Here is a 21,952-nt window from a genome sequence, read left to right on the forward strand (position 1 = left end):
ATTGACACTGACGATAATTACGATGATGACAAGAAATATAGAGGATAATGTTGACGATGTGTTGAAAATGACAACGGTAACGATGTCGACTATGAGGTGTTCTTCTGACTAGTTTGTGAATAATTTTTTGCTTGGGGCTTTTTTTTACTTTGTTAAGATATGACCCTACCACTCGTCCCTGGTACTACGCGGCCAAGTCGTACCCAGGAAAAGTGACTTTCTCAGTTCCTTATTTGGTAAGTAGTAAGCCATTATAAGCGAAGACCATTGAAATGAAAGCTAGACAACGTAAAACTGTTCACACACCTTTTTCTGCTTTTCCTCGTTACTCTGTAGGACAATGGAGGGGCTGGAGTAGTGGTTACAACAAGTCAAACAATCAGCAGTGATTCAATGGTAAGAAAGTGGACTCTGATGGTAATCTCCTCTCAGCTTGTCCATCCGTTTCCCGTAGCTACCGACAGAAGTCCATCCACTTTTTGACTTCTCTCATTTGTATTTTCAGACTACATAATTAACTGGCAATAGTTCGCATGGCACTACGCTGCGACTAATCATGGTTTTATTGGGGTACAAGAAAACTTCCCGACTATTCCAATGAGATCAATGACGTTAAAAACCACCCTTGTCGCAAATGTTAATTTTAGTTGATTGAACCATGTTATCGCTTGCGAGTAAATTCCATTGATCATCGATTTATCGATTGTCATCCATTTATTGAATGGTCTTCTGATATCAATTTTCCCACCGCAGGAAACGAGAAAGGTTCACATTGCATTGTTTTGCTTTTAAAATATTTCCTTTTTTCATAACTTCAAGGTCAGGGCCGTAATGGGTATTGATTTTAAAATGATCAAGATTCATCAAATAGTCACCGATAGTGGACCTATATGCAAAAAGAATTCTGGTGAGTTTATGCTCCAAAAGTTTAATATTAAGAATAGCAGCAATAACCAGGGACTGCAGTGGTGGCATATTTGTTCAGTTCATTTAACTGCTACGACTTTTTTGAGAAAAATGTCAATTCCAAACATTTTCGTGCCTGTCGGGTAAACACCAAAACAGGAGATAAAGAATTAATCTTGCTAATATTTACTTTTACTGACCTTTCCACTTTCCACATAATGTCATTCCTCTGATGGGAATCTATTTGTTATTTTTCAGCTTCATGTATGCTAATTGATCCAAATGGCTATGTGGTTTACAGTAAACAGTTTATGTCCAGTCCCAGGTATGTAGTTCTGGTTGGGTCTAAGGACATTCAATGTTTTCATGCTGGAGCACTCAAATTTTATCAGGCAACCATATTAACTTGAAAGGAAATTTTAGTCTATGATGATGTATCCTCACAACTTGATTCATTTTGAACTCTTTGCATGAATATGGCTTAATTTCGGAGCGAGTTGTGGTGTTGCCTCGACACTCACTCACCAACTCACCCACCCACCCACTCACCCACTTACCCACCCACCCACTCACCCACTCCTCACCCACCGACTAACTCACCCAATAACTCACCCACCCACTCACCCACTCACCCACTCACCCACTCACCCACCCACTCACCTACTCATCCACCCACTCACCCACCCACTCACCCACCCACTCACCCACCCACCCACTCACCCACCCACTCACTCACTCCGTTGTGGACATTTATGTCACATTGAAATCCGCATATCGGAGCTAGAGGGTCCGTCAGGTTAGAAAACGCGAGGATGTTATTTTCCGTCACAGAGATAAGGACAATCAACATTACTCATTTTAAGAAACGTTTAAAGATAACTTCAATTTTTTGCTGGAGTGTTGCTATGTTTTAACACTTTCTTGAATTTATAGAGCTGCTAAAGAACGCGTCCATCTCGCCTTCAAACATCCAGAACTGCTGTTAGACATAAAGAAGAAAGGAATAATATCCACAAGTTTAGCTTGTAATGACTTGGAGGTGAATATCATGATATCACAACCTTCACATTAATTTTTGTCCGAGAGTGTCATACATGTCAAAGTAAGGACAGGGTCAACTAAAAAAATGATGGGAAGTCCTACAAACCTACAATGAACTAGTGTCTCACTTAGGAATAGAAGTAATCTCTTTCTATTTTAAACGCATGAGGCAGTGTGTGTATCAGACGTGAGTAAATGAAGCTAGAGAGAAAACAGGGATTACATCTCTTCACTCATTTAGGCGAAAGGTCAGCAGTGAAATATCGTTTTTGATTGGTAAGGAATGAGTGTATAATGGAACCCGAGAAGTATGGAAAGATGCAAGGAATTTCATCCTAATAGCGATCGACGAGAGCGCAAAATTTTCCTAGACATTATGTTTAATGATAAGCTCTGTATTATATTTGTCTTTTCAGCTTGGCCAAACTTACACCAACTACAAGATAACTGACACACTTCCTGCGTGAGTATTTTGTTTACTATAAAAGGCTAATTTAATTGAAACATGGCGTGAACGAACACAGTGGTGGTGAGAGGGCTGCGGCACCCTCTGTGTAATGAAACCTCAGGGTACCCATTAGTATTTAAGGAGGAATCCGGGTACTAGTACTCGGATACAAAAGTGTATGTAACCCGCCTGTCGTCACGTAGGACTCAAAGGAGTTCACCGCTAGTTTTAATCGTACATTCTAAGCATTGGTTTCTAAACAACAGGAAGAAATAAGTTAAGTTATTTTTTTTATCGCAACAGAAGTAAAATCGTGATGAAGTAAAATAATAGTTACGTATTCCTGTTGGTCTGACGATGCACTCACTTCCGATGTCGATTTCCTCTAAAATTACTTCATGATTTTGGTCTTTCTTGGTTTTTGTAAGATCTCATTCTCTTGCATTTCAGTGGTATTGTCCGAGGAAACTTGACATGTGGTTATTACATCATGGTAGCCGTACCGAACACAAATGTGTACCTCGTTGTCCTTGATGGGGGAGACTGCCCGGACCCCGCTATTAAATGCACCTCGGTAAGTTTGCCCAACAATTGGGGATCCTGTTCCCCGCCTCCTTCCCTCTCACTCGAAAGAAACGATAGAAAGGAGAAAACAAGAGCGTTACATTCTAAAGTAAACAAATTCATTGAGTTGATCTAAAGATCAGTTTCAAGTGCAAGAAATAATTTTTAAAATGCACCAACCAGTTGCAAAATTAGTTGAATCATTCTGCATTTTCATTGTCAGAGTTCTCTATGTCCGAAATCTCGAAAAAATAACTCCTTCCCTGCTTCTTCCCCGCTTATCAACAATGCTAGCCAACCGATATCATCGATAATCTTGGACTGGGGAAATGTTGTCATGAGAAGCCAACAGAAAAGCTGGTTTGAACATGTTGGTATCTGGTTGTATCAGGCGTGTAAAAGATAAACTAACCAATCCATCAGACAACCTACACTAAAAAACCTTTGGACTTATCAGTAATCTTTATTAAGTTGTTTATTTGACATTGAGGAAGGTGTGGTAATTTTTTTTCTGATATTTCGATGAGTGACTCTTCTCCTCTACCGTGAATCCAATCAATCAAGGTGATACTTTTATCATGGCGTTCGGACGCGGCTTCAAGCTCTCCGCAAATTTATGTGTGTTTCTCTGTATTTACATCACTTTGGAGTTCTTCAGGTTCTCAGATGTATATGAGAACACTTTGCTTAACGATAGAGAGACGTATTTTGTTTCCCAGATGAATTGCAGGGCTGAAGTTGCTGGTGCTTCATTTCATCGAAAAGAACCGACCCGGAGGCAAGAGTCTAATGGACGACTGAAGAGTGTTATGCTTTGTAAGCTTTTTCATCGTGCCTGTTTTGCTTCGACTCTTATTGCTCTTGCTGGTGACATTGAGATTAATCCCGGCTACCAGACATTTGCTGATATCAAGTCCACTAGAGGTCTCAAGATTGCTCACTTGAATATACGAAGTCTCGCAAACAAAACCGACTCTCTGCGTCTTGAGGGAATTAACAACAAAACTTTTGACGTGCTAACTCTGTCCGAGACTTGGCTGGATTCCTCAACAAGTGATGCTGAAATAAAACTCCCTGGATTTGTGTGCATAAAGTTAGATCGCACTGGCAATAAAGAGGGATATGGCGGAGTTGCTATGTATGTAAGAGAAGATTTGGCGTTTCGTTTGCGGAATGATATCAATACTGGTGGACAGGAATGTTTATGGATTGAGTTAATTCGAGATAAATGTAAGCCAACGTTATTATGTTGCGCTTATAGAGCACCAGATGCCGATCTCCGCACTTTTATTTCGTCTCTGCGAGATAGTATGCCTGCTGTTGATCTTGAAAAATCGGATGTGGTCATTTTAGGAGATCTAAACGCAAACATGATGCCTAATTCAAAATTGCCCAAGAAAGACAAACAACTACTTCTCAACTTCTCGCGCGCTTTTGACTTCACACAGCTGATAAAAGAGCCTACTCGAATATCTGACACCTCACGGACCTTGATTGACCTGATTTTTGTCAATAATGAACATCGCATTGTTAAATCTGGTGTTGTTCCGTTTCCATTGAGCGACCATTACCTGGTGTTTTGCATTCTAAAGACTGGTGTGCACACAAAAGCACATCCAAGAATGTTTGAGTATCGCTCTTACAAGAATTTCGATGCGAATTCATTTAACGAAGATCTTAGGAATATTCCTTGGCACGTCGTTGACAATGAAAACAATATCGATGACGCTTTATTAACTTGGAACAAACTGTTTTCAGAAGTTGCAGACGATCATGCACCTATCAAACGACGACGTGTGAAGGGAACACCTATTCCTTGGATGAATAGCAAAATTAGCGAATCAATGAGAGATCGAGACTGGTATCATCGTAAAGCACGTAAATCGAACTCAGAAAAGCACTGGAACACTTACAGGAAACTGAGGAACAAAGTAAACCGCTTAGTAAAATCTGCTAAGTCGAAATATTACTGCGAAATGATCGAGGAAGCCAGAGGAGATCACGGCAAAATGTGGAAAGCTGTAAACGAAGCTTGCAATCGTAATTCATCCTCAGAAAAGGTTCAGTGCATCATTTCCGATGGCATTCAGCACACCACTTCCAAATCCATTGCTGTTGCTTTGAATAGCTTCTTTGCATCCATAGGCAAGCGCCTAGCTGACAAAATAACGACTACCTGGTCGAATTGCAACTTGGTTTTAGAACAACCGTTGTCTCAGTTCCAGTTAACTGAACTAGAGGAATCGTTTGTGCTTCAGCAGCTTACCTCTTTGAAGACAAATAAAGCAATTGGTTTGGACAAAATTAGTGCTAGACTACTCAAGAGCTCTGCTAATACAATCACTCCCTCCATCACTAAGCTGTTGAATCGATCGATTCTTACTGGTAAATTTCCTAAATTATGGAAATGCTCAAAAATTACAGCCTTGTTTAAATCAGGCGACCGGTCAAATGCATCGAACTATCGACCTATCTCTATTTTACCGACACTCAGTAAAATTCTCGAGAAAGCCGTGCATTCCCAGCTGTACCAGCACTTGGTTATTAACAACCTTCTCACAAGGAAACAGTTTGGATTCAGGAAGGGGCTCTCTACTGAATCTGCTTTGACATCATTTGCTGATGAAGTCTTATTGAACATGGAACAAGGTAAACTGTGTGGGGCCGTGTTTTTGGATTTAACCAAGGCTTTCGACACTGTGGACCATCGGATTTTGTTACGCAAGCTCTCCAAAATTGGTTTATGTGAGAACTCGCTTCAGTGGTTCCGCTCTTACATTACTGACAGGAAACAGCGTACATGTTGTGGGAATGAGTTGTCTGATGAATTGCCAGTTACCCATGGGGTCCCTCAGGGAAGTATTCTGGGTCCTCTGCTATTTGTCATCTACATTAACGATTTGCCAAGCGTTCTAGATGCCTGTCAAGCATCACTTTATGCAGATGACACGGTGATCTACTGCTATGGGTCTTCCTGTCAGGAGCTGATTGAAAAGCTCAACCAAGACCTCCTGGCTGTGGCGAAATGGCTGAATGAACATAAGTTAACACTGAATCTGGACAAAACCAAATGCATGCTTATAGGCAGTAACAAGAAGTTACAGAGGAAAATAGCTCTAACTGTTTCAATCTTTGATCATTGTATAAACAATGTTACTTGTTTTAAATATCTTGGAATCTTAATATCGTCTGATTTTTCGTGGACAAATCATGTCGAATACATGGCAGGGAAAGTTAATCAAAGGCTTGGCCTACTTAGACGCATTAAGCATTTGTTACCGTTTAAGGCGCGCATCCTTTTTTATAAAAGCCTTGTTATGCCCTTATTCGAGTATGCTGATTTAGTTTGGAGAGACAAACATAATGTAACTTTAATGTCTAGTTTGCAAGTGCTTCAAAATAAGGCGGCTAAAATAATATTAGATCGACCACTGTATTCCTCTGCGTCTGATGCGTTAACTACACTGAAGTGGTTAACACTAGAAAAAAGGCGCTTCCAGCGCCGATGCGTACATGTATATAAATGTCTTAATGGTCTCACGCATCACGAACTAACATTAGTCACTCAGCAAGAACAGCATAGTTATAACACAAGAAATAAAGCAAACCTCAAAATTCCATCCGTTAAAAGAAACTGGGGCAAACAAAGAACTGGCTATCATGCTGTAAGTGATTTTAACTCGCTGGACAAAACTATACGAGCCTCTGATAATGTAAATATTTTGAAGCGTCAGATTTTTAATTCATTGATTTAAGTTTTGTATTACACATAAGATACATTAGTTTTTAGTAGCATCTTTTAGCATTTTTATTTATTGTAAATTTTTAATTTTTAATTTTCGAGGTCCTTTTTGTAAACCACTTTTTAGTGAAAAAGTTTCCTCATTAAAGATTGTCATTATTATTATTATTATTAATGCTTCCCTCCTCTTTGCATCGTTATAATGTCAGCCAGGTCCAGGTCAGGAGTTCACAGTTTGAAATAACTCAGACTTTTCTCTGTCTCTTGTTCTCAGTGTTCAAAGAAGTCGTGTGCGGATGGTATCACTAAAGATATTTCCCTGTCGGCGCCAATCTGCGTGCCTTGTCTGTGCAATGTACCTTACAGTCCATGTGCCCTGCACTATTATAAGGTATGGATTTACCTTGTGCTGATCATGTCTCTTTGCTCTCAAAGCTAACAATGATCATCAGATTTCAAGTCTACCGTGACCCATGTCTTCTATAGATATGTTCAAATCTGCTGAAATGTATACTAAAACAAGTCTTATCTAACAGAAATTGGGGATGTCTGTGATGAGTTTTTATTAACAAACTTTTATGTTGTGCCGACGGACAGGAAAAACTCGTTGGAACTTATTTTGCTCTGATGAAAGGCTTACAAAATGAGTATTTCCTTTTACATTCTTATATCTATCAACGAGGTGTGTTTCCAATGGTTTTCTTTACAGAGTCCAAATGCTGCAGTGGCTTGTCCTTCAATTCGTCGAAGCCTGGGGACGACAAAAAGCGCTTGCAAGAAGCCTGATACCGACTCCGTCTTCGTTCGCGTTCCAACACGTGACCCAAGCCTCCGTTCAACCCAGTCTCCGCACCCGAAGAACCCATCGGGGTCTGGTAACAAGTTGAACTTTTTGTCGGTGTATCTACGGCTAATGTCGTTTCTTTGGCCATTTTTCCTGCGTTGATTAGCCATCTTCCCCATCCCCGATTGTAGAATTTAGAAACGTAGAAACTGGGGAGAAGTCTTCTATTGCTAAATTGTAAATATTTAACATAACATCAATGTGTTACAGCTTATTTAGATAAACGTTTTTAGTTACAACAGAACTTTGATGTGTCGTTGCAGAAATTGTTAGGATACAGTTTAAGGTCGCCTCGAACGCTGCTGAACATGCTTAGATTAAAATGCTGAGATTAAAGTGTGGATTCATTGGCCAACAATTGCTATCAAATCCTTGCGCAAATCTTTGGCAAAACGTGAGTGTCACAAAATACAGACGGCTTCGTAAGCCGTATTTTCTAGTTAAACGCTCATAGTGTCGAAGACAATTTTAGTTTGCTATGCCCAGTTGTATTTACTGATTTAAAAAAATACTTCTATGGTCGAGACTCGCCATCTTGTCGAAGATATATTAGGTGGATTTTTCTTTAGCTCATTTTGTCACGATCTTCAAAATTTGACGGTGTATTTTCTGTAAATAAAAGAGATGCTTTTATCTTGAATCATAGGGGTTTAACTGATTTGTTTATTGTTATACAACTTGTTTTTTACAGCATCTTCGTTACGTACATCTTTCTTTTAACATGCAACAATCGCCTGGCAAATGAATCAATATGCGAACTCACCTCAATTTTTAAGGAGGATTATGCCCTCCCCCGCCCCTCTGTTTTAGAGCCGTACACGCTGAACACAGCGAAACACAAAAATCCATGCACTTTATGTCCTGCTATTTTATGTAGAAAGGGGATTTTGTTTGGATGGCTAAAATACACTCTCTTCAAACTACTCTTACACGTCGAAAAATATCGTTTTAAAACTATAAACATCCCGGACAAAGTCAGATCTATGTTTTTCTTGCAACGTTTTTTCACACAATTCCTTACTGCATGTTAGGATATCTCTCTTAAATTTTAATCTGCGAACTAAATTACACCTAAAATGTGTATAAGAATTAGGATACGTAAAAAATCTTTTCGAAATCTGCAGTCAGAATTGTCGTGGAACTAACTTTTTTCTAAGAAGAAAACAAAATACAAAATATGGCACTCTTCCTTAGCTTGACTGTCTTCGTTTTGCAAGTGGCATTAATGATTGAATTGCAGACGTATTTAGATATTACATCTGCAGTTACCTTTGACTTTTCGGATTAATATCAATATCTGGGCAACTGCCCACCTACCCTCCCCTAACTGTTGTTGGGTTAGGGGAGAGGTAAGTGGGCAGTTGCCCAGATACTGAAATTGATCCGACTTTTCTCTTAATTGGAATCGCGTTTGATTGTAAAAGATATTGAAGGATATATTTGGTGTGGAGATATGACGACAATTAACGATATTTAACCGTATTCATGTTTAGAATTGAGAGGAGGAAAAACCAAAATTAGTATCTGCAACATCTGCTAATAGGTGTCACAGACAGATTCGTTATGTCTGTGATTTACCATAGTTTACATTTCTTCTTGGGATTCATTCTTCGACCAGCGGAACACTTGAATGCTTCGGAGAATTCCTCCATATTTGACAACGAGCCGATAATCCTGAAGAAAACGGCAACGAAAATATGAAAAGGTGAGAAACTTACTGAGAAGACGAATGCACTCATCAGAGCTCCTGAGTGAATTAGACTGGAACTAGTAAACTAGAGAAAAATGTCCACACAGAGGCAAGATTGTAACAAACCGTCAAAAAACCGACGCTTAACAAACCACATGGAAATCAGCGTGGATCTAACTGAAATCAACGCAGCTTGAATTAAATTTCGAGAACATATCGTGGTTTAACCCTATTCTTGGTTTGATTTTTATTTTCCTTTGGCTTTTTTAAAGACGTCGAAATATGGTGAAAATTGAACGTCAGCTTCTATACGTCATTTAAAATATCAGAAGAACCATTCGAGGCAAAAAGGGCTTATGATCTTAGATATATAAGAGGTGGATCCAGGGAGGAGAAGGGGTCCCCACTTCCATTCACAGAATTTCTTGTATGTCTTACCTGTAGCGTGGTATTGAGTGCACGCTTGCTTTTGTGAAGCGGAAGGCCGCTGATGGAGTCATGGCAGCACAAAATGCCTAAACAATGCAAAACCCATTGTGAGTAACGGCAAAGCTTTAACCAAAATTTAGTTATATAAACCTTTCACTTCATTGTAATCCTCCCTTCTGTCTGCCACATAATTCCTATGATGTAAGCTCAGAGAATTTGACATTGGAATAACTAATTATGCCCCACTCGATAATTCTCTGTTCTCATCACCAGTCTATTTGATATTCTATTGATATTGTAAGGAGAAATTATGTCTTGGGAACTCAAGAGGGAGCAAGAGTTAGCTCTATTCATTGAAACTCCAGCCCTTAGGATAGTTATATTACATCGTCTGGAGGTCACTGACTAACTGACTTCCTAGGTGCTTCGTCATATGTCCTTCTACCCAAAAAGCAAAGTTGTCCGTAATAAAACGCACGAGAATTCCTTGTTTTAACTATTTTAATCTCCTCTGCAAGGAGGAGAAAAATGAGATTAAAACAATTAGCTCAATTAAAAACGGAATTCAAGGTTCTGCCCTACCTACTCAGCTTCTCATCTGACTTAACTACAAGCCTCCCCCACCTCACCCACTCCTCACCTGACTAAAGCTCACAAATAAGAGCTGCTCGTGAGTCATCTGCAGGCCAGGCAACTGAGGTTCGGGAGCATTGTTCTTAAGCCAATCCTTATATCCCTGTATATAAGATTCATAAACAAGTTAAAGTGTTATGAATGATAACTAGCATATAGATTTTTGCCAAAAAAAAGAAATTACAAAATCACTTTACATAAATAGATATTGAAAAAAATTAAATAGATACATCGTATTCAAAATGGTTTGATGCAAGTTGTTCTTCCGGGAGCTGATCTCTACCTTGCACCCCCAGCATCTTCTAACACCACTTGACTACTGCTAGTTCTCAGAACAATCAAGAGTGAGTGAGACAGTCATAGATGAAATAGCTTGATTTTATGGAGGTGAAATGTGGTGTGATGTGTTACAGTTAGACTTACCAAATAAGCCATACGAATGCCACCGTTGTCTGCAATGTTTTCACTCAAAGTCAGTTCACCATTCAACTGGATCAATTCAGATAAAAAAGTAAGAGCTTGAATAAAAATCTTGAATAATAAAAGGCTTTACCTAAAGCCTGCTTTTTGCGAAGTGTAGATTGAAAAGTATATTGATAGATAACAGGATGGAGGGATGAATGGATGGATGGATGGATGGATAGATGGACGGATGGATGAATAGATGGAGGGATGGATGGATGGATGGATGGATGAATGGATGGAGGGGTGGATGGATGGATGGATGGATGGATGAATGGATAGAGCGATGGATGGATGGGTGGATGAGTGGACGGATGGAGGGATGGAGGGATGGATGAATGGATGGAGCGATGGATGGATGGGTGGATGAGTGGATGGATGGAGGGATGGAGGGATGGAGGGATGGGTGGATGGATGAATGGATGGAGGGATGGACGGATGGATGGATTGATGGATGAATGGATGGATGAATGGATAGAGGGATGGATGGATGGATGAATGGATGGAGGGATGGAGGATGGGTGGATGAGTGGATGGATTGAGGGATGGATGGATGGATGAATGGAGGGATGGATGGATGGATGAATGGATGGAGGGATGGATGGATGGATGGATGGAGCGATGGATGAATGGGTGGATGAGTGGACGGACGGAGGGATGGAGGGATGGAGGGATGGATGGAGGGATGGAGGGATGGAAGGATGTATGGATGGATGAATGGATGGAGGAATGGATGGATGGATGGATGGATAGATGAATGGATGGAGCGATGGATGGATGGGTGGATGAGTGGACGGATCGAGGGATGGATGAATGGATGGACGGATGGAGGGATTGATGGATGGATGGATGAATGGATGGAGGGATGGACGGATGGATGGATGAGTGGTTGGAGGGATGGAGGATTGAGGGCTGGATGGATGGATGAATGGAGGGATGGATGGATGGGTGAATGAGTGGATGAGTAGATGGACGGATGGACAGATGGATGGATGGATGGATGAATGGATGGAGGGATGGACAGATGGATGGATGAGTGGTTGGAGGGATGGAGGATTGAGGGCTGGATGGATGAATGGAGGGATGGATGGGTGGATGGATGGAGGGATGGACGGATGGATGGATGAGTGGTTGGAGGGATGGAGGATTGAGGGCTGGATGGATGGATGGATGGGTGGATGGATGGATGGGTGGATGGATGGATGGGTGGATGGATGGATGGGTGGATGAGTGGATGAGTGGATGGATTGAGGGCTGGATGGATGGATTGAGGGCTGGATGGATGGATGGAGGGATGGATGGATGGATGGAGGGATGAGTGGTTGGAGGGATGGAGGATTGAGGGCTGGATGGATGGATGGAGGGATGGATGGATGGATGGATGGAGGGATGGACGGATGGATGGATGAGTGGTTGGAGGGATGGAGGATTGAGGGCTGGATGGATGGATGAATGGAGGAATGGATGGATGGGTGGATGAGTGGATGAGTGGATGGATTGAGGGATGGATGGATGGATGGATGAATGGAGGGATGGATGGATGGATGAATGGATGGATGGATGGATGGATGGATGGAGGGATGGATGGAGGAATGCATGGATGGAGGGATGGATGGTTGGATGGATGGATGGATGGATGGAAAGAAGGACGGATGGGTGGAGAGATCAATGATGAATTAATAGAAGAATAGATGGATGGGTTGATTGATGGATGGCTGGATGATGAATGGATGGAGCGATGGATGGATGGGTGGATGAGTGGACGGATGGAGGGATGGATGGATGGATGGATGAATGGATGGACGGATGGAGGGATGGATGGATGGATGGATGAATGGATGGAGGGATGGACGGATGGATGGATGAGTGGTTGGAGGGATGGAGGATTGAGGGCTGGATGGATGGATGAATGGAGGGATGGATGGATGGGTGGATGAGTGGATGAGTGGATGGATTGAGGGATGGATGGATGGATGAATGGAGGGATGGATGGATGGGTGGATGAGTGGACGGATGGAGGGATGGAGGGATGGATGGATGGATGAATGGATGGACGGATGGACGGATGGATGGATGAATGGATGGATGGATGGATGGATGAGTGGTTGGAGGGATGGAGGATTGAGGGCTGGATGGATGGATGAATGGAGGGATGGATGGATAGGTGGATGAGTGGATGAGTGGATGGATTGAGGGATGGATGGATGGATGAATGGAGGGATGGATGGATGGATGAATGGAGGGATGGATGGATGAATGGATGGAGGGATGGATGGAGGAATGCATGGATGGAGGGATGGATGGTTGGATGGATGGATGGATGGATGGAAAGAAGGACGGATGGGTGGAGAGATCAATGATGAATTAATAGAAGAATAGATGGATGGGTTGATTGATGGATGGCTGGATAGAAGGACGGATGGGTGGAGAAATTTATGATGGATTTATGGATGGTTGGATGAATGGATATGTAGATGAATGGATGGATGAGTGAATAAATATATGTAGGATGGATGCATGCATGGATGAATAGATGGATGGATGGATAATGAATAGATGGATGGATGGATAATGAATAGATAGATGGACGGACGAATTGATAGTGAAAGGTCTACATCTATCTAGCGCTTAGTCACCTGTTAAAGAATTCCAAGAAAATGTTTTCGAAGTTCAAGTTAAAAAAGTTTTTCACTGATTTAACTTTAAAAAAGCGATTCGTCAAAGTTAAAAACTAAAGTTGTCATCTTGTATATCAGCTACCACTTTGAATGCTTCTTAAGCCAATGAAAATAAATGAGCAATGGCGAAAAAGTTGCTCGAGTGATGCTTCGATTGTTGAGTTTTAAAAGAAAAAAAGAATATTTTCTGCCTATAAAATGCGTTTGAATGTTTTCTTTTTTTGTGAAGTAATTGAGCCATGACCAAGTCAGAGTTGACAAGAAAAAAAAAAATGGTCGAAACAACTTAGACTTTGAAGTCACCGCGACCCTTTGTTTAGTGGCAATCAATCACTTCTCACTTTCTCATTCCCCTCCCCCCACACCCAACTTTTGTCTTCAAATCTCTTAAGTTACATTAATGCTTAAGGATGTCACCTTCAGGCAAAAGTTACTCAACCGAAATATTCTTGCCAGAACTCGACACTTGCCGAGCACGATTTCAACTATCCGATGAAAAGGTCCCGGAGTTTGACGGACAATAGCGCTATTCTCCACATGAAATGGATGCATAAATGCAAGGATACATGAATGTATGGACGCATGGATGGATGTATAAATACATAGATAAATACGTACATACATACATACATACATACATACATATATATATATATATATATATATATATATATATATATATATATATTAAAAGAAAAAGACAAATAAACTACAAGTTCATCCCTACAAGCCTGTTGTAGGGATGAAGTTGTAGTTTATTTATCTTTTTCCTCCCACAATATATACATCGCTGTACTCTTATGTATTGAGCACTGTTTTACGAGAGTCAAAATTTTTGCACTATGTATATATGTATATGTATAAACGCTTAATTAAACGATTAAATAAACGCTTTATATACAACATCCATGGTTGCATACATAGACACATACATACACCTCCCCCCCCCTCCTCTCTCCCACGAAAAAAGAGAGATTCAAATCCAAACGCTTCATTGATGATTTCTTCCTTGTAACTTACGTTTTCTCTTTTCCCACCTCCAACATCTACTGAGAACTTGCTGTACTGGTCCACAATGCATTTGGATCTCTCTTTGAATCCTTGAGACGAAGAACTGCTCCACCAGTCTTCAACAACCTCTCCATTCTCGTTGAACTTTCTCCCTGGAAAGTGTAAGCATTATGAAAAAGTCACTGAAGCTGTCTACTACTTATCCTATCGGTCTTTAGGTCCACAGTATGTGCGCGGCCTTGATGAATCCGGCAAAGAGTGGGATTAAAATGCTCTAACTGAGCGATACAGAATAAGCAAAATAAAAACGAAATAAATAGCGAAAATAAAACCTGTTCAAAACTACGTGATCAAGGATTAAGGTAAAGTGCTATATCTTTTAGGAATAAACTTTCAGTACAATCAAAACCGGCACTTTTTAACATTTTTGCTTTACTGACCAGCGGCGTCAAATCCGTGAGATAACTCGTGTGCTAGAATCACTCCAATCCCACCAAGGTTTATGGATCTGAAGACGAAAAGTGGACAAAACTAGCCTATAAATATGAAAGACCGTTTAAATCTACTTTACAGACAAAGATAACTCGTCATTTCATATTTCGAATCAGTTAAGAGAAAGAAAGAGTGGAAAGCTTTTTAACTTCAACAACAACTGTTCGCGAAAAGCAGCGCCGTGTGTATTGCTCTCAAAACACGTCACTTCGACACACCGCAGCGAAAATTTGCCTCGTAGGACATGTTAGATTTTTGCGAAAATCTCTGCCTCCGCGACAGAATTTTGTGGCTGCGATTAGTTGCACGGTTTCAAACCATTATACTAGATGCGTATATTTCTAGGGAGAAAGAGCTCGCAAAGTTCCTGAAGTAATCCAAAGTTTTCTAACTGCGTAGAACTTGAGTGATCTGTCTCTTCACATCAATTTCTCGACCATTAGCAGATGCCTGATTTCAATATTATGTTTTGACTTCTATAATTTTTCTCCTCTCGACACTTTCGAACTAAAATATCACTGATGACGATTTTCAATAAGCGTTTGATATTGCCCTTTCGTTTCGTTACTTATTTATTTTTAAATGAAAGGGGGATCCTGCTCATACCTTGGAGCTTTTCGTCCGTAGTAAAATGGAGGCTGAAGAATTCCTGCTAAAATACCTACGGAGGAGATCATCGTCATGTTAAACTTGAATGGAGACGTTCGAGTTACAGTTCACGTTCAGATTAAGAACTTCCTTTTCGAAAATTTTAAAGCTCGTGGTAAGAGTAGGGATATGAGGAACGTGAAGCTTGATGGTTACAGTAGACGGTAACCGTGAAAAAAAAAAAAAAAAAAACTTAGCGCTGTTTCTTCAATTAAGATAAGTTAATGGTATTAAGTGTGTGCACTTAGATATTTCAACGATTTTTCTAGTCTTTATATGGGGATGATATAAGGATGATGTCGTTTCAAAAGGTTTGGTACAAATTAAAGTCAAATGATAGCTATAAGCTATCTTTGTTTCAGATGTGATTCCTACTTACTTATTTCGTTCCTGCTTCGTAAGTAAAATGCGTTAACTTTCTGAGGTCCAGTGAACCATCTGAGATGAGAGAAAAGAAAAAATGACTTAATCGATGCTATTTAGTCATTATGCTATATAATCCTTCCTTGAGCAAGGGTGGATCTCATTTCGTGGATCACACGAAAGCTGGCTGAATAGCATTCAGCCAGCTTTCAGACTCCGAAAGGAGTGCACGTTAAACCGTCAAGCGAATATGCAATCAAACAAAATGATGAGCCCAAGAAAACAGATCGGATTAGGAAAACATTTCAAACTGTCTATTACCGATCGCAACTCTGGAAGCAGTCATCTCAATTTGATTATGACATGTATAGTTTTGGAAAAGTAAACCGGTATCGGATCAAAATCTAACTAAAATTGGGTACTAATATTAATGGAACTGGAGGATTCCTTAGAAACACGAATACAACGGTAAGAAGAGCATCTGATTGCAAAATATAATGGTGATGGTCAGCTTAGAATGTGCACACTCATAGTTAAGTATCAGGTCTTTTGTACTCACTGGTCTTTGTCCACCGCTGTCTTAAGTTTTGAAAAGGCCAATCTCCTTTTCCATATCATCACACTCAAGACGTTCTTAAGATAATCATTCTCACTGATGTTCAACTAAAAAGGGAATTTGACATTAGTTGATCCGAAAAGTGGGTCCACATTAGTTTTGAACCGCTTTGCGTTGTCAACGTAATTTGTATGATCATTACAGGGAATAGAAAATTGCGACTGTTTGTGAGATGGAATCTTGCCAAATTAAGGAGATTCAATGTAAGCGTAACGGTGTCGCCCTTTGCCGCTTGTCAAAAAGCATTTGGCTTTGCAATCGTATATGCAAGCGATTTTCTGCTCATGCTTTATAAATACAAATATAGCTGCATTCTCTAGTTCCAGAAAATTTAAGCGAGGACTTTTGCAGATTGCTTTCAGTATTGTAGAGTAGACTTGGATATGCCGGGATGTAAGGATCAGAGATTTTTGCAATCACAAAATATCGCTTACCCGCCTCATATCACTTCACACTTCCATACTAGACGGTATGTGCACACTTACATCTTTGTAAAACTCGTTCAGCAATGTTTCGTTGGCACAGAGCTTGGGAAAGCCAATGTGGAATTTCATTGCATCTTCCTAAAATCGAATCGTAGACAACCTTAGATTGCCTGTCATTAATAAAGTAAGTGACCAATGCATATTATCAAAAGTGTGCTATTCTGATTTTAGTTAAATTTTACTGCACCTTTTCGTCAATTTTTCGTCGAGTTTCGTCGTCAATCCAATCGAGTTGGGACGTTTCATTTCTAAATACACTCCTTATTCTTTTTGACATATCTTGAATCTGTCACAAAAACACATATTTAAGTTTTAAACATTTTGCGTGAGAAATTTCAGAGACAAAATCTAGCTTGTTTAAGTCAGTTAAACTAACAAAGCAAAGTTTAAGGGTAAAGGGGGGGGGGAAGTGGGAAGGAGAGTCAGAGGGGAAGGGGTGAAGGAATTACGTGCGTGTATGTGATGAAGGAGTGTTTAGATAATTCTCTAAAGGCCAAACACTAAGATTGTCTACAAAACCACTGCTTAGTTTGCTAACAAGGAATACTCAAATGGTACGCTGTACTCACAAATGGTATAATTTCAACGTCGAACACTTTTGAAATCCATATATATCCCAAAGCAAATGTCAGTCCATGGTAATAGCCATTCTCGTCCTCGATGCACGAATACCATCGAGGAGGAGCAGATTTGGTTCCTATCGTCTCCTTCTGATATTCCAATAAAGCAGACCGGAATACATGCGACATGTAGGGAACAACAGATTGAACAAAATTCCAGATCACGTAACTCGCCATTGTCCTGAGGAAAGATGTTTCGATGGTATCAAATATCAAATTTCCGTCTGACTCCATGAACTTTTTTACCGAATAAATATCTTTGTGTAGTTGATAGACTGATTAACAGATTGACTGACAGAGTGACTGGCCAGGTGAATAACTGACTTGCCGACTGACAGATCTACTATAAGCTGACTGACTGACCTGCTAGATGTCTAGCTGACTGAATAATGGACTGACTAATTGACTGCCTGATTGGCTGAATGATGGATCGACCAGCTGGTTGACTGACCTGCTGACTGTCTGACTGACTGAATGGTGGACTGACTAGCTAACTGACGGAATGATGGACTTCCTGGCTGAAATGCTATCTGACTAGGATTGACTGCATCGATGGTTGATACACTGATCACTGCAGGTTAGTGACAAGCTCAATAAATACCCAATACTGAACAAAAGATGAGCAGAGGTTTTGAACTTTGCTTAGCAACAGGTGAGACTTAATGGTTGACTTATTGAAAGGTTTTATTCACTACCTTTTTCGGGGCTTGATTCCTCCCTCGAATTCATTACATAAAGTAACTACAAGTCAAGCCTATTGAAAGATGTATCTTATCTCCTTACTCCTTGCTGGTGTTGTTCACAATGTAGGAGAGGTTCCGAAGATACTCTAGCGAAGGGACCATGACTATATCTGAAGCGTTCAGCGACACGCTGAAAGGTTTTAACAATTCGTTGATAAATTCCAACCAGGTGAACTAAAAGGGAACCACAATCTGTCATTTAACATTATTCAAATGTGTCCAGATAATAGAGCAATGTTATTCTCCCAGTAACACACCAAATAAACTTGGGAAGGAAGATGTGTTTTTTAATAAGCAGCATTTTTCGGGGCCTATCAAATCCGAATGGAAAGTGAGAGTAAACGGAAAATTAAAGTCCAATCATATGGGAAGACATGATGTGATTCTACGTTCAATCAAATTAACATTTTGTGAGGTATTCATCAGGTATTCATCGGGGCGAATACACGAATCAAAAACTGTTATTGTTTGTTCTATTATGACGTTTCTTCTGATGCGTATCGAGACTCATCGACTGCAGACTAAACGAGTGTCCCTCAGGTGATGAAACCGACTTGGAACGTATCACCTTGTGAAGTGTTATGCTCCTTAAAGATGTATCTCTTTGTCGCAAAATATGCTAAGAAAAGATTTAGAACATAAACTAGAGTGAGCACCGAATTGGCGTTGAAAACTCGATAAGCATTTGTGTCGCTGTATCAGATCTCAACACCAGCTGCTGAATCAACAAAGATCTCTTTCAGGCTCAGAATAAACATAAGAAATTTCCTACCTCGAAACCAGGTGCTAATTTCTCGAGCTCCGTCATATTCATGTTTTGCAGGAAATTCTTTCCCAATTCGCTCGCCGGAGGTATTATCTTTAATATCAACACAAAACAGCAGTAAGTTATAATGCATGTATCGTATTCGTTCATTCTAAGGAGATAAACTTACCTGGGCCAGTTTTCCCTCCAGCTCTAAAACTTTTTCCATTTGTTCTTTTGTTTGATTACTATCAGGACTTCCAAGCAACTTTCCTATTTTGGTCATGTAATTCACGTATGCCACTCGTGTCTGAAATGGCCCCCAAAAAATAAAACATAAATTGTGAGGTTATGATTTTTTCATCTACGGCGCAACATCCTGACTAGCTCACATGGAAAATGTCCGAGAAATGTCCTTTTTAAAATTCCTCATAACGTGGCCGATGAATGGTTTAATCCAGCCAACTTAATGATATCAAAGTGCCCTTAACATTGATCATATTCAGTTGATAACAAGCCACAAAATTTTGACCATTAAACTAGTACATTCTCCTTGTGTCTGGGACTTCACAGCTTGAAGGTGGAATTGTTGCTTATATTGGCAGCTAACGTAACTTTGCAAGTTTTTTGAAATGATTTAAAATACAGGAAAGGAAGGATCAAAATTAATTAAATTACCATTGTTAAACTCTTTTGTTTTCGTACAACTTCAATTTAATTCTGTATTCATACTTCAGCGCGAAAACTAGCTCTCGTACAAGGGGCAAGCTTTAATAGAACACCAATTGATTCAGAACAGGATCCACTGAGTAAACATTTAGGAAATTATTTTTCTAGTTTCTGAAAGTAAAACGTCGTGATTTTTATACCTTGTTATCCTCTGTCAAGTACTGTTCCCGAATGAGACTCAAAGATGGAGGATTGATCTATGACAAAAGAGAAAACCAAAAAGGCCCGGTTGAGACGCCAAATGAATTTAATTTAAATTCGGACTGACCCATATTCAAAAAAGTACACCTGTTGATTCATGTTTTCATTTTAACACCTTGTTTGATGCTACTGAAAATTGTGACGTTGTGAAATTGTGTTTGATAACCTTAACGCGTGATGAAGCAGTCGTGGTCAAACGCGGATAAGCATTTATCTTGTCCAACCTGGTTAAACATGTTTTACCCCGCGGATGCACTTCAGGATCGCTCTCTTACTAGGAAAAATATGTTAGACAAACTTAAAGTTGCATAGTTGCTAGTTCAAAGATCTTTCGATGCATTTACACCTCTTGTTTCAAAATTATGCTCAGTCGCCAAAAGCCCTTCTCATCTTGTTGCTTGTCAATCATTTCCCTGTTGAGCGAACTTCTTAATTGTTGAGAGTTTGGTGTAGTACAAATAAAAACTGAAGAAATCTGCCAGTTATTTTATTAAATGAGTTGGAACGGGATCATAAACTTTGTGGAACTGCAAAAATATTGCAGATACTTGATCATAAGGAGAATAAACTTCTAAATTGTTGTGTCCGGCGTGGTAAAAATAACAACACAAGTAATCTAGCGGAGATTAGATCACCTGATGTGGAATAGAATTATTCATAAACTGGCTGGAACTACAGAAAAAATTTGCGAGCAGTTGTTCATTCGGAGTTTTAACTGAATGCACTTTACCATCAAGAGAAGTAATATAATCATAAAGAGACTGCTCATATCCTAACATGATTACAATTACATGTTATGTCATACCTTTAGAATATATCGAGACGAATCAAAAGGGTTTACATCCACAGTCATCGCAAACAAGGGTGTCGTAGCAGAATAATCACGATGGATTTCCAATAAAGCGTGATTGAGACTCCATGTTGAGACATTCCAAGTGGCCACATCTAGTGGCCAGGATCCGAAACGCCGGATAAGGCTTTTTAACTCAACAACTGTAGCAGTGTTGTTATCGTCGTCCTCGGTCATGCAAGATTTAAAATAGTTCTTCGCTTTCTTCACGGCATGTTCGCTCGGAAGCTCGTCGTCTTCTAACAGAAGTAGCAACAATCTTTCATCGTTCTTCTTTGCTGCTGTTATAAAAGTGGCCGTTGTCGTTTCTGATGGTGGAATTGGGTTGTTCTCGATCCAACTTCCGCAGGAATACTGATAAAAATCTTCACACGGATCCACGGATTCGTTCAGGCTCTTCTTAACAGCGCCTGCCACTTCTAAGCATGTGGACGAAGTACAATACTTCACCTCGTCTTTGGTCGCATCTTTTTCTTTCCTAAACGAGAGCAAGATCGCATACGTAGCGAGAGCAAGACAGGCAAGTAATAAGACTGCACAAATGATTGTCAACAGCCCGAGACGAAACCGCCTCTGTTTCTCTTTAGAGAAATTAATAGTCCTACTTTCTGCAGACTCCATTCCAAAAGTCTGGGTACTGGTACTGCTGCCATAAGCCAAATCCATGTTCCCTTCGTTTTTCATTCGATATGATTGTATTGCAAATCCAATACGTTTTGAAGAGGTAAATGTCTAGAAGTTATATCTTTAAATAGTCTTGATTTCCGCCCCTCTTCGCTTGGGTGGTTTTCCCACGCAAGAACAATATCTTTAAAAAACATCAATTATCAGATAGATTGGAAAAATCTTTAACTACCCCAAGCTTTAAGTTTAGGAAGTGGTTCTTACTCACAAAGGATATGACACTGAAGAACTAAAAAAATAAACTTTTAATTATTAACATCTGTACAAACTTAAACTTGTCACCACGAACAAGTTTCATAATCTCTCTATACACTTGAGTGACTATCAG

General features: G+C 40.0%; 2 protein-coding genes across 2 annotated transcripts in view; one reads left to right on the forward strand and one right to left on the reverse strand.

The window, feature by feature from the left end:
• The window catches only part of LOC113670725 (VWFA and cache domain-containing protein 1), a 23,336-nt gene extending 15,151 nt beyond the window's left edge, over positions 1-8,185 (forward strand). The window contains exons 24-32 of the mRNA XM_089197072.1: positions 158-236; positions 337-396; positions 820-907; positions 1,165-1,231; positions 1,840-1,945; positions 2,364-2,410; positions 2,846-2,969; positions 6,976-7,092; positions 7,411-8,185. Of these exons, the coding sequence (XP_089053198.1) occupies positions 158-236; positions 337-396; positions 820-907; positions 1,165-1,231; positions 1,840-1,945; positions 2,364-2,410; positions 2,846-2,969; positions 6,976-7,092; positions 7,411-7,647 (925 nt within the window). The 3' untranslated portion in view covers positions 7,648-8,185. The remainder of the gene's footprint in view (positions 1-157; positions 237-336; positions 397-819; positions 908-1,164; positions 1,232-1,839; positions 1,946-2,363; positions 2,411-2,845; positions 2,970-6,975; positions 7,093-7,410) is intronic.
• LOC113670729 (endothelin-converting enzyme homolog) lies at positions 8,186-21,752 on the reverse strand. Its single transcript, XM_027186905.2, has 17 exons — positions 20,896-21,752; positions 20,030-20,086; positions 19,351-19,470; positions 19,188-19,274; positions 18,456-18,589; positions 17,622-17,853; positions 17,240-17,338; positions 17,053-17,130; positions 16,511-16,614; positions 15,968-16,026; positions 15,547-15,601; positions 14,889-14,956; positions 14,458-14,600; positions 10,721-10,786; positions 10,305-10,400; positions 9,674-9,750; positions 8,186-9,219 (listed from the first exon to the last, which is right to left on the reverse strand). The coding sequence occupies exons 1-17, from the start codon at positions 21,622-21,624 to the stop codon at positions 9,120-9,122; spliced, it is 2,304 nt and encodes a 767-aa protein (XP_027042706.2). The 5' UTR covers positions 21,625-21,752; the 3' UTR covers positions 8,186-9,119.
• Between the last annotated feature and the right edge of the window lie 200 nt (positions 21,753-21,952).

Source organism: Pocillopora damicornis, chromosome 2 (assembly GCF_964200805.1).
Source record: "Pocillopora damicornis chromosome 2, jaPocDami1.2, whole genome shotgun sequence".
In the NCBI taxonomy this organism is placed as follows: Eukaryota; Metazoa; Cnidaria; class Anthozoa; order Scleractinia; family Pocilloporidae; genus Pocillopora; species Pocillopora damicornis.